Source organism: Mobula hypostoma, chromosome 21 (genome assembly GCF_963921235.1).
Source record: "Mobula hypostoma chromosome 21, sMobHyp1.1, whole genome shotgun sequence".
Taxonomy (NCBI): Eukaryota; Metazoa; Chordata; class Chondrichthyes; order Myliobatiformes; family Myliobatidae; genus Mobula; species Mobula hypostoma.
In genome coordinates, this window is record NC_086117.1 from 18,913,014 (window position 1) to 18,926,832 (window position 13,819).

The 13,819-nt window shown below is 46.8% G+C and overlaps 1 protein-coding gene across 1 annotated transcript in view; it reads right to left on the bottom strand.

Annotated features, from left to right (window-relative positions):
• LOC134359836 (adenylate kinase isoenzyme 1-like) overlaps positions 1 to 11,813 on the bottom strand; it is a 170,068-nt gene extending 158,255 nt beyond the window's left edge. Inside the window, exon 1 of the mRNA XM_063073559.1 lies at positions 11,275 to 11,813. Coding sequence (XP_062929629.1) covers positions 11,275 to 11,415 — 141 coding nt within the window. The 5' untranslated portion in view covers positions 11,416 to 11,813. The remainder of the gene's footprint in view (positions 1 to 11,274) is intronic.
• Positions 11,814 to 13,819: the final 2,006 nt, after the last annotated feature.

A 13,819-nucleotide genomic window follows, 5' to 3' on the forward strand; every position in this document is an offset into this window, starting at 1 on the left:
GGGGCATTTAGTTTGCTACGGGGTTGGGCAAGAGTTGGGAGTGCGGGGGGGGGGGGGAGGAGGGGAGAGAAATTAAAGCCACGATGACAGAAGGAAAGAGAAAACATCTAGACCAACACCACAGGATGGCCCATTAGGAATGTCCCCTATTGTACAGACCACGGTGCTTCAAGCTTACATACACTTGTTTATCTCCATGAGTTTCAAATATGTTTAGAGCATACATACATGATAGATTGATTGTCCATCGTACCCAATGATGACAAATAAAACCTGTCTGGGAGAGCTTTTAAAGTGGAAAAGCCATTGCACTAGGCAGTTTCACTCTCTTGACCCGGAAGGTTGGAGCTCCAGGTTCAGTGGTATGAATAGTTGTCACAATGGGGTCTCTCTTGGTTGCAGTGGATGACTATGACTCCTTCTGTGCCTTGTCATGCCCTTCACTACCCCCGGTGTGATAGGGACATGCCTGTGCTAACATGCAAACTCAGCTCTGGCGGACTGGGCAGCTGAGATCAACAGTGAGGTCCAGCAGTCAGGAAGGCAGTTTGCAGCAAGCAAAGGTTGATGAACTCCTACCCTGCTGAACTTTGGGTGAAAGTTGATCTTCCACCTCAGTTTGTTCGATCTGCATAAGGCACAGAAACTCCTGACATTGAATGTCCAACCCCTCACGGCCCCATGGTCCACCAGCCAGCTTTGTCATTGGGAGTCTGTGCATTCGAAGTGCTTGAAGAACCTCATTCAGGATCATGGCTTGTACCATCAGAGTGAGCCCATGCACTTAGGGAGGTATAGGGAAAACACTAAGTGGAAGGACATCAGGATTTCGTAGTTCAGCAGGCAAACAGAATGCTTTCCTTCATTCAAAGTAAATTTATTATCAAAATACATGTATGTCATCATATACATCCCTGAGGTTCATTTCCTTGTGGGCATACTCAATAAATCCATAATAGAACAACAGCCATAATAGAATCAATGGAAGTCCTCACCAACCTGGGCGTTCAACCAGCGTGCAAAAGACAACAGGCTGTGCAAATACAAAAAGAAAGAATACTAACAATAAATAGGGAATAAATATTGAGGAAGTGAGATGAAGAGTCCTTGAAACTGAGTCCATGGGTTGTGGGAACATTTTAATGATGAGGCAAGTGAAGTTGAGTGAAGTTGAGTTGGTTCAAGAGCCTGATGGTTGAGGGGTAATAACCTCTGGTGGTGTGAGTCCAGAGTCTCCTGTACCTTCTTCCTGATGGCAGCAGCGAGAAGGGAGCATGTTCTGGGTGGTGGGGGTCCCTGATGATGGATGCTGCTTTCCTGCACCAACACTTTGCGTAGATGTACTCAATGGTGGGGAGGGCTTTACCTGTGATGGACTGGGCCCTATCCATTAACTTTTCTAGTATTTTCTGTTCAAGGCATTGGTGTTTCCATACCAGGCTGTGATGCAGCCAGTCAATATTCTCTCCACCACACATCTACAGACGTTATCAAAGTTTTAGATGTCATGCCGAATCTTCACAAACTCCTAAGGAAGTAAAGGCACTGCTGCGTTTTCTTTGTAATTGTATTTCTTCATAATAACCAAGGTAAAGAGTTTAAGAGCAGAAAAAATTATGCTAGAATTGTACAAACACTAGATATACCTGTAAATGGTCCTAGCCATTCATTTCATTACAGATTGCGAAAAAAGTATGCAGAGGAGACTTACGAGAATATTGACAGAACTGAAATAGTTGAGCTGTTGATGAAAGAGGGCAGCCCAGTAAGTAGCGGCTAGCGTTATGCCCTACAGTGCCAGCGATCGAGGTTCAACTCCCGCTGCGGTTTGTAAGGAGCTTGTATGTTCTCCCTGTGACCATCTCGGCTTCCTCCAGGTGCTCTGGTTTCCTCCCACATTCCAAAAGTTTACGAGTTAGTAAGTTGTCAGCATGTTATATTGGTGCTGGAAACATGGCGACACTTATAATCTGTCCCCACCACATCCTTGGTCCCTGTTGATCATTGACGCCAACAATGCATTGTACTGTATGTTTCGATGTACATGTGACAAAGTTAATCTTTCATCTTTACATTAGATGGGCTGGTGTTGTTTGCTTTAGTAAGAAAAAGGCAGGGTAAGATTTAGCTCTGATGCATAAAATTTCGAAAGACTGAGATACAGTAAATAGGAATATCCCAACTCCCTTAAAAGAGGAGACGACAACCAAAGTGACAGAGATATGAGTGGGTAGAAGGTTTAGCAGAAAGATGAGGATAAACTGTCACCCAGGTGGTGGGGCTCCAGAAACCCTACCTCAATGACAGTAGAATCAGAAACCCTCATTTGAAAAATACTTGGGTTAGGACCTGAAGAGATGTGACCTGCAAGGACCTGCAGCATCATGAAACATGGGAAACAGGCTCCTTAGCCAACTTGTCCATGATGATCAAGTTGTCGACCTGACATCATCGCATTTGCCTGTGTTTGGCCCTTATCTCCCGAAACATTTCCCATCTACGTATCTGTCGGAGTGTCTCTTAGATGCTGTAAGGTGGAGATCCTTCCCTCCGCTAGCCTGCAGGTCACCCTTGGGCAAGGTGTAGCACCTGCTTACCCCTGACCCACTCCAATCAGGGTCACATGAAGCCATAGGAGCTGGCGGTGGATGGCCGTATGAGCAATTGGTGCATATCACAGGTCCTGGTTATGTGACCACTGACACCAGGCAGACAATCTCTAAAGAGTATTGATAATGGAGGGTGTCCCCAATCTTGTAAAGACACTGCCCAGATGAAGGCAATGGAAAACCACTTTTGCAAAAAAAAAAATTGCCACGAACAATCATGGTCATGATAGACCATGATCACCCAGGTCATATGACATGGAACATAATGAAAAATTGAATTCCACCCACCCCTTCTAGTGCTTCTGGCAGCTTGTTCCATATAATCACAACCATCTGTGTGGAAAAGATTTGTCCCTCAAGTCCTTTTTAAATCTTTCTCCTCTCACCTTAAATATATGCCCTCTTCCCCCGGGAAAGAAAAGACATTATCTTTGCCCCTCAATTTTATACTCCTCTGTAAGGTCACCCCTCGGCCTCCTGTGCTCCAGGGGAAAAATAATCACCAGCCTATCCAATTTCCCCTTTTAACTTAGACTCTCCTGCTCTGGTAGCAGCCAAGTGGAAAATGGAAATTAGTCTGAATAGGTTTTTAATTGTATGATTGGCTGAAAAGCCTCTGTTATATACTTTTCTGGATTCCAATGATCATTAGTAGTCATCTGGCACTGTGCAACAGGATTTAACCCCCCAAGTTTATTAGAACCAGCTTTGTAAAACCACCATTGTTTCCCTGGCAAGCTGTACTGGTAATGCGAAATCATAAAAACTCTTCATAGTTTTAACTGAGCAGTAATAACCCTGTCCATTAAGGTGTGTTGCTTTGCACATCTGACTAGTAGTCATTAACTATGACCACCATTTCCATAACTACATTGCTGTGCAAAAGCACATATATATATAGCTAGGTTGCCGAAGATTTTGCACTGTCTTGTAGTAATTTTATGTATTGCACTGTACTGCTGCCAGCAAAAAAAATTCACGACATATGTGAGTGATGATAAACCTGATTCTGATATGGGTCTGTATTGTGGACTGAGAGTGGGAAGGGGGCAGGGAGAGGGGGAACCATGGTTGGGAAAAGGGGAAGTAAGGGGGAGGGAGCGGGAAGCACCAGAGACATTCTGTAATGATCAACAAACCAATTGTTTGGAATCAAATGACCTCCCTGGTGTCTCAGGGCTGGGTGTGTCTGCACCGTGCCACCCCCTTTTCCCTGGCACTCCTTCTCTGCCATCCGTCGCATACCCCTCCCGTGGTGCTCCACCATCACCATTCTGAAGGTCCTTTGCTCCCGCCAGTTTTACAAACTTACTCTCCGCTCCATGTTGACAAATACAGTACTGTGCAAAAGTGTTAAGCACTCCAGTGATATACACAGTATGCACCCAAGACACATGCACAGTACCGTAGGTCAATGTACATGAGATTTGCCTGTGGCCAGCCAGAGCTCGGAGAGCAGTGGTCTCACTGTGGGCTCAACTCAACAATCACACAATACCACAGGTCTGCTGATATCGTCAAACAAGCTGCTTTTTGAAAGGCACAATCACCTGCTGGCTCTCTTGGGTGTTTGTGAATTATCTCTGGAGAGCAGTCTGAGCATTCAAGTTGAGTATCATGTTCCCCTGAGGGGTCGTTATTTTAATGGAGAACGCCTGAGGAGGCTGATGTACAGGCAGCCGCCACAGGGGTCAGGGTCCAGTGACATGGAGTGCAAGACCACTGGGGACCCTCCAGTGCTGCTGCCTTCCTCCCCCTTCACTGCCGTTAAGATGGGTCATCATCTTCCACCAAATCCACTGATGAGGTCTTAGTTGGATCACTCCTTGTCTGGAACCTACCCTCTGACCTTACCCACATGGGCGACCCTGTCAGGAGCAAAGCTCCAGACAGCATTGGTCTTGGGATCTCAGGAACTCAAGCCTCTCCACCATGACAAGGTGATGTTCCTCGAAGAAGATCTCAGGGTAGGTTATCCAAAGGGAGCAGGGGAATTGATCATGATTAATACTTACCCTCAACCAGCCAGCATCATTAATCAGGCTAGTGGGACCTTTGTCAGGGAGTCAGACAGTCATGCAACAGGGAAATTTAACTTAGTTCACACCATTCATAATGCATGGGGGCACAGTAGCGCAGTGGTTAGCATAACACTTTACAGTGCAGGCGACCGGGGTTCGATTCCTGTCACTGCCTGTAAGGAGTTTGTACATTCTCCCTGTGACCGTGTGGGTTTCCTCCGGGTGTTTTGGTTTCCTCTCAGTCCAAAGATATTCTGGATGGTAAGTTAATTGGTCAAACATCAGAGGTGGAGAGGGACTTGGGAGTCCTCGTGCAAGATTCCCAGAAGGTTAATTTACAGATTGAGTCTGTGGTAAAGAAGGCAAATGCAATGTTAACATTTATTTCAAGGGGAATAAATATTTAAACAAGGAGATAATGCTGAGCTTTTATGATACACTAGCCAGGCTGCACTTATAGAGTATTGTCAACAGTTTTGGGCCCCTTATCTCTGAAAGGATGTGTTGTCATTGGAGATAGTCCAGAGGAGGTTCACAAGGATGATTCCAAGAATGAAGGGGTTAACATATGAGGAGCATTTGGCAGCTTTGGGCCTGTACTCATGGGATTTAAAAAAAATACAGGGGTTTCTCATTGAAACCTACCGAATTTGAAAGGACTGGATAGGATAGATGTGGAGAGGCAAATCATCTAATGGTGGGGATATTCAGAACTAGAGGCCACAGCCTCAAAACCCTTTAGAACAGAGGTAAGGAGGAATTTTTTTTTTTTGGCCAGAGAGTGGTGAATCTGTGGAATGCTCTGCCACAGACTGCGGTGGAGGCCAAGCCCAGGCGTATATTTAAGACAGAAGTTGATCGTTCCCTGATTGATTAGGGCATTAAAGGATATGCGAGAAGGCAGGTAAATGGGTTTTGAGTGGGATCCAGGATCAGTCATGATGGAATGGCAGAGCAGACTTGAAGGGCTGAATGGCCTAATTCTGCTCCCATGTCTTGTGGTTTTTGTAAATTGTCGCATGATCAGGCTAGGGTTAAATTGGGGGGTTGCTGGATGGTGCAGTTTGAAGGGCCAGAAGGACCTATTCTATGTTATAGCTCAATAAATAAATAAGTCTACATCAATCTAACATGAATTCATAGTCAAAGTAAACTTATTATTAAAGTATGTATAATATGATAATGCCGGCTGGTGGCATAGTGGCGTCAGCGCCAGACTTTGGAGTGAAGGCTCCTGAGTTCGAATCCAGCCGGCTCCCTTGCACCCTTTCCATCCGTGCTGGGTTGAGCGTCGAGCTAGCAACTCGACCTCGTAAAAATAAGAAAGCTTGCCAAAAAATCGCCGTCATGACGGCGTCCCGATGACTCCACTCGGAGTTAAGGGCTTTCTTCAAGTATATATGATACCTTGACATTCATTTTCATGCGGGCACTTACAGGAAAATAAAGCAACACATTAGGATTTAACGAAAAACCTGCTCTCCTCACATTCTTCCAGATTCTGTCCTTGGTCTGCGGGTAAGTGACATGCTGGTGGTCATTTGGAATGCGTGCGGAATCTAGAGCATCTGGGGAGATTTCAGGCAGCCGCTGTATGTAAAATTCACACAGACAGCACCAGGGTTAGGATTGAGCTGTTGTCACTGGAGTCGTGGGGTACCCGAAGTAACTGCACAAGTTTCCATCCTTCCACAGTACTGTACTTAGCATGCTTAATCAGTAAAAGCTGCTTGAGACAGAAGCTTCAAAATATAATTTCTCCGATTTCTCAGTATTCTGTTTTATATACAGAATCATTCATTCATTGTGTGCCATGTTGAATGACGTGGGCGATCATGGTCTATCCAAGACCACGATTGTTCTTAGCAATTTTTTTCTACAAAGCTGGTTTGCCTCTGCTTTCTTCTGGGCAGTGTCTTTACAAGACGGGTGACCCCAGCCATTATCAATACAGGTAGTCTTCAGAGATTGTCTGCCTGGTGTCTGTCAGTGGTTGCATGACCAGGACTTGTGATATGCGCTGGCTGCTCATACGACCATATATATAGAGCAGACATTTTTTTTGTAAAAGGTTCCTAACATGAGAGTACCTTGTCGGAGTATTATACAAAAAGCCTGCATCAAGGATGAAGCTCTTAAATAAGGCCTCTGATTGAAATAGTGATTGCTCTTCAACAAGCCCTTTTCATTTGAGTTGAGGCAAAGCGCTCTCCAGCATGCCGTACAGCTACAATTAAAGGCTACTGTTTGTTGTAACCAACGTTACTGCCCTTACTGCACACCGGTAACTCCGAGCATCATCCGCCTTTAAACGGATGAGTGGAGGCAGGGTCCCCCAGAGTCCCGGCTGATGTCCCACTCTCAGAGATCATTGCGCTTTTGGAGCAGTGCCTTGCACAGATGACTGCGACAGCTGCTCGCCTGACACCAGCCACTGCACACTCACCTCAGGCAAGCAGGGAACACTCGGAAGGCGCTACCTAAATTTAAATATTTCATCCTGAACGGATGCCAAAGGAGCGGGCAAATTCACTTTCGAAATCCACAGCTCGGCAGAGCTCAGTGCTGGAAGGAGCTCGAAGGATCTTGTTTTATTTGCGTTTGCCCCAGAGAATAAGTAGATTTCCTTCAGGCTTGCACTGCGAATCATCAAGCCACAGGAAGGGCAACATGATTCATAATGAACCGCTGCATACGGAAACATTCATGACACATTAGACTGTCCATTAGAGAGAAAATTAAAAAGCATGTACATTCACCCCAAAAAAAATCTGCTGCAATCATTCATGTTATTATATACAGCACATTTCTTTCAACATCATACACACTTTATCAGCACTTCCTGAATCTGTTAACTGATGTTTCCACCTCGTTTTTTTTTAAATTTCCCTTTTTTTAAATAAGTTCCTCTTTGTACATTTTTTAAAAGAATATTATCTCTGCTGAAAGAATTCTGCAGATAGAATTCAATGGACTTATTGAATTCTGACCTGGTTAGCCACTCTTGTCGTGGCCAACTAGATGTTTCCTGCTTGGCATTGCTGTCTGCTGCGCCCCTGGGTCAGCTGCCGGGGAGCACCGCTCACTGGTGTTTCTCTCCCTGAGCCCTGATCCATCTCCTGCTGGTGGAGCAACGGGCCGGACGGTTCCCTGCCACCCCCTGCAGCTTCCCTCTGGGTTAGTCGGACCCCCAGTTTCTGCCCTTCCCCCTCAGCCGCAGCCAAAAGCTGCCCTTTTCTGTTCTTCAGCCAACACTCTGGTGGGCCTCCCGAGCTTTGCTCCAGCCACTGCCATATCTTGGAGTAGCCTTATCGTCAATACGCCAACAAAACCGCAGCATCCTACCTCCACAGAGTAATCGATGTTCCTCCAGTCAGCCTCTCAGATACTGGGTGAACTACTTTACTGGATGGACAATTTCATCACGGAGCTCTCACCCGACAAACCTTCCTCCCTCTCCTCCTCTCTCCCTCCCCAACTACACACATACATCTACAATCCCTCTGTCACGGAAGAAGTATCACATGCACACACTCATGGACGCAGGCATTCACCCATACACACCGGCACTGCACATCTCTCACACACATATACCAGGCCCTTTACACAGACACACACGTAAACTTTCTTGCTCTCCAGCCACCAGCTCTCACCTTCATACACCCCTGCTCACCGCCCCTCTCCCTCACATTCACACCCTCTGTTACAAGTGTTTTATATCCCCCCTCCCCTCACAGACATATTCACCTTCGTTTATTTGCCAAGGATGAGTCTTGCCACACATTCTGATACCAACATAGGATGTTCAGCAGAGCCACAGCAGCGAAACAAGTCCCCTTCCTCACTCCCATCCACCCCCACCCGTTCACAAAGAGTAACAGCCTTCCAACTCCGGCCTCAGATCGATTCATAGACATTGGGCCTCCGGCTTCCCAAGTGGACTTGACACACTCTCCCTCTCTAGCATACCCTTCAAACACTCACTCACACAACACACACTTACATACGAACTCGGACTCTCAGGCACACATCTCTTGTATGCACACATTTCCACTCTATCTAAAGCTGTCTCACACCTCTCATTCATAGATAAGCACATCTTCTCTATCTCACACACAAAACCCACATTGAAGCAACACACATCAAAGTTGCTGGTGAACGCAGCAGGCCAGGCAGCATCTTTTCTCCGTCTCACACACGCTCTCTCACTTTCACACACAAGCTCTCCGACTCGGGCATTCTCTCGCTCTCTCTCTCTCTCTCACTATCACTCTCACTCTCTCACACACGCACACACACACACACACACACACACACACACTGTCTCTCTCTCTATCTCCCATATTGCTTTGTAGAGTCCGCTTATATGAAACCAGTGAAATTTGCTGCAGTTCCTCAAAAGATATTGGCCCTTTATCTCCAAGTTTTCGTTCAGTGATTTAAGTTTTATGCAACTACTTACTGCATTACGGCAACAGGAAACTATAACTTTACAATTCGGTTCCTAATTACTACAAGGCTTCTGTTCATTTTCACAGAAAAAGCCCTCGGCACCACTGAGCACATCTACAAGGAGCACTGGCACAAGAAAGCAGCGTCCTTCATCAAGCACTCCCGCCATCCAGACCTTGGTCTCTTCTCACGGCTGCCACCAGGAAGCGGGTACAGGAGCCTTAGTCCTCACCACCAGGTTTACCAACAGTTATTGCCCTTCAAACATCACGGACAATATTGCCCATCTCACTTCTGATCTGATTCCACGCCCTATGGGCTCACTTTCAAGGACTCTACAACTCATGTTCTCGGTATTTTTAATTTTTTTTGTATTTGCAGAGTTTACGTTGGGTATTTGTCAGTTTTTGCATGTAATTTTTTTTCATTAATTCTATTGTAATTCTTTGTTCTACAGTGAATATGAATCTCAGGGTTGCATACGGTGACATACATGTACTTTGAACTTGAAATCACAACGTCTAATTCAACAACTCGGAAAGAAGGAAATTTCTTGCAAGCAAATTTGAGAATGAAACATGGTACTTTCTGGCTACTTTGTAATATACCCGCTTCCCAATGTGGCTATGGATCTACAGGAACTTACATGCGCTCACTGCCATCAGACACATAATAATTACTGGGAATTCCGGGACTTGCACTGGGCAGGAACTTGTTCCTTTTCTGCAGTACACAGTCTGAGCTCCCTGACAAAAGGGACAGGATATTCTGAAATGTATTTCTCCATTGGTTATCTGCTGCATCCTCACAAACACCAGCTACGATTGCATTAAAGGCAATGTCACTAAGAATCACCGTGTTCACCGTGCCAGTCTCAGAAATCTTAAAAGTTATTCACGTTTTACCCCTCATTGTTTTTGAGCTGATGCTTTAAAAAGCTTCATACAGGGACCCAGAACAATCGCTAGGACTTCATACGCCACAGGGTGTCCAGCTAGTAACCATCGATCATCAACTACGGGATCTCTAGCCACTGCAGCGTCTGAATGGTTTTGGGAGAAGGAGACGCAACGACACTCTGCATTTAAAGAAGCATTAAAGAAGCATAAGGTATTTACTTACACGGTAAACTTCTAGCCTCCCCACTTATTAGATGTGTAAGACGAGGGAGCACCAGTGTTATCTATTGGGATTCCGCCCCCCGATAAACGCATTCTCAATTTTGCAAATAGGTTTATATCAGAAAGGTTGGCGAGTCAGAGTTCATGTGAGTCGGGGGGGGGGGGAACGGGGAGCCTAAGATTTCTCTACTTGGTCAGCGGGAAATTTTACAGAGATGTTCACAATCATGAGTGGTGGGTGGGGGCAGAAGGGGAGAGCGATCTGGTAGATGGGGAGTGTGGAGGAGGTGGGGGAAGAGAGGCATACTTTCTTCCATTCAAGGGAATTGCGGGGTTCTTCCATTCAGTGGGTCACTGTGGTCTGAAATATTCATTCTGAGCTGAGATTAACCCCTTAAAGAAGGATAATATATCCCTGAGGCGGTACGGGGTTTGTGGGATGAATTGGAAAGCCAAGAGCTAGTATAGGATAGATGGCTCAAATGGCCTCACGTTGTGTCATACTGTGATTGTTGAAACAGTGGGATTCAATTCGAAACCGCAGCAGTATACAAGATGTTTGTGTAGATTGGTTAAACATGTCAGGATATATTTTAACTGAACAAATCCCAAACTAGAGTATTACACTTAGAAAAGATCCAATTTCTCCTGTACTGGACGAGTTCCAAAAATAATTGGGGGAAGGTTCAGCACTGTGCGGCCGTTCAAGTCAGCAGTTTACAGTAATTAAGAACAGTCCCAGAATTATAGCGATGAGAGGAGAGCATGCAAAGGCAACGCGATACTATAAAGAGTTAAAATAAAAAGCCAAGCTGAGCAGCAACATCCCCTGGCGCACAAACTATAGAAGCCCGACAGTCGCTTGCTGATACTGGTTTTACTACATTCGGGAGAACAATCTCTCCAAAGCACGCTGACCCGTCATGTAAAAAAAGTCTCAAAATTATGCATTCATTTTTAAAAAAAATTGTTCTCAATTGTACCATTACAATTGAAGACTTCTCCACCTTAAAGTGAACGAAGACTCCGGCCTCGGCGCCCTCGCTCCTGGGCTCCCAGCCGTGATCTTACCTCGAACAGCACAGGTATCTCCCGCTTGTGCAGGTAATCTTTGGCATCCCCGGAGTTCATCTCGGCCAGGTGACTGAGTCCTGAAACTGCCCAGTGAAAGTGACACGGGTCTTCGCTGCCGCTCGCTCTGCGGTCTTGCATGCAGTCTGTCCCAGTACGATACAATGCAGCATCAAAGTCTCGAATATTTATTTTGTTGTTGGCGAGGATCCTTCAATAAAATCGAATCCAAGCCTTTTCCCGAGCACAGATCAAGGAAACACGACTATCGTTGCAAATCCCAATGACTCTGACTACTTTTGCAATTTCCCCGCAGCTTTCTGTAACTAATAAACGGCGACTTCACCTGGGTGTTCTGTCCCCTCCTTCCCTTCTCCCTCCTCCTTGCCTCTGCATCCGGCACTAAGAATTAAAAACACGCACAGCCGCCCCGCATGCTTCTTGCTATGGTCCCACCGCTCCCTGAGCTTAATGAGCGAGGCGCCTTGGACTGTGCGCGCCTCCCTCCCAGCTCGCTGCCCGGGGTCCAAACGCCCGCCGTGTTCCCATCCAACCTGAAACCAAGACTGACAATGGCCTCCGCTGAGCTGGAGGGGCGGAGTCATGTAACGCATTCATTCATTCATGGCGTTACAGCGGATGTAAAATTCCTCCAGTCGCCTGGAGGTGGAGCGACAAAAAATATTGTCTGAGAGGGGGAGAGAGAGAGGAGATAGAAAGAGAAAACATGAGGAGAGAGAGAGACAGCCAAAGATTATCTGCAACACACACAAAAGTTGCTGGTGAACGCAGCAGGCCAGGCAGCTTCTCTAGGAAAAGGTGCAGTCGACGTTTCAGGCCGAGACCCTTCGTCAACTGAAAGAAGAGCTAGTAAGAGCTTCATTCAGTTAGTCCTGACGAAGGGTCTCGGCCTGAAACGTCGACTGCACCTCTTCCTAGAGATGCTGCCTGGCCTGCTGCGTTCACCAGCAACTTTTGTGTGTGTTGCTTGAAATTCCAGCATCTGCAGATTTCCTCGTGTTTGCAAACATCATCTGCCTCTGTTGGTGAGACATCTCATTCCCCCCGGGGCTGAGGCTCCATTAGTCCATTGGTCTCTGGGGGAGAGCAAAAATAAATGCCCCACTCACCCGGAGAGGGTGTTCATAAGCGATGCTTTCGCTCAGGTCCTTTGCTCCTACAGTTTGTGCCTCACTACACAGGTACACGGCCCCGGCACCCAGGAGCACAGCCGCTAGGCAAGAACAGGTGGCGTTTCAATATATGATTCAGCCCACCCCGGGTCTGGTGGAGGCACTATACCTTACAGACCACAGTGACGGCAATTCTTGGCTCCACCCCTTCAAAGCAGCGGGGATCATTGTCAACGTTATTCCGGTTGGATTGAAAAGCAGCAGCTTCTCTCCCTCAGCCTGCTCTTTCAGACAGGGTGGGGTGAGGGTGGTAGCAGCGAGTTACATGGAGGTCCCGCACCCTTCTCCCCCCTCCCCGAGACTGAAGAGTGTGCATTTGCAGGAAGTGGGACAGCCTAGGGGTTGAAGAAGACAATCAGGACACCCAAAACGCTGGAGGAACTCAGCAGGTCAGGCAGCATTCATGGAGGGGAATAAACAGTCAACGTTTCAGGCCAAAGACCCTTCATCAGGACTGGAAACAAAGGTGAGAAGTCGGAGCAAGAAGGCAGAGCGAGGGGAGGGCGAAGCACAAGCCGGCAGGCGATGGGTGAACCTGGGAGAGGGCGAGGGGCGGAGTAGAGAACTGGGAAGTTGATTGGTGAAAGAGATAAAGGACTAGAGAAGGGAGAGTCTGGTAGGAGAGGACAGAGGACCATGGAAGAGAGGGAAGGAGAACGATCACCAGAGGGAGGTGATGAGCAGGATGGGGGGGGGGGTGAGAGAAAGAAAATAAGAATCAGAACACAGCTCACTTTCACAATTGGTTATAGAATGACAAGAATGGAGTCTTGGAGCTCTCGGCTGATTTCATCCCTGGCAAACACAGCGCCTACTGATTTAGACCCGTCTGTCCACATCTGACCTGTCCCCCTCTAAACGATCCCTAGCCATGAATCTTTCAAACATTCTCATTGTACTCCAACCCCACCCCTCCCCTCCCACACATGCCCTACGAAAATATATACCTGCTACTTCTAGTTGCCCCTACTCTGAGGGAAAGACAGTGGACATTCACCTTATCTCTGCCCCGTATAGTTTTCTAAACCTCTGCGAGCTCATTCTCCATCCTCCATCACTCCAGGGAAAACAGTCCTAGTCTATCCAATCTCCCGATAAAAATCGAGCCCTCCAGTTCTGGCAACATGGATGTCTATATTTAGTGAGGGTGGCTAAGAAAGAGATAACCACTCTCTTCCTGCTGACCAATGCGTTCTCAACGTCCTGCTGAGAGAACGGGTGGCCCTTGGTTTGACACCACGCCGGAACTCCCTTGTACCCATTGCTGGCCTTTGAATTTGCTTTCAAGTTGCAGGCAAGGGATTTGTAACCCAACATTTCCTGACTGAGGGGTGACCGTGACACTCGTGGGA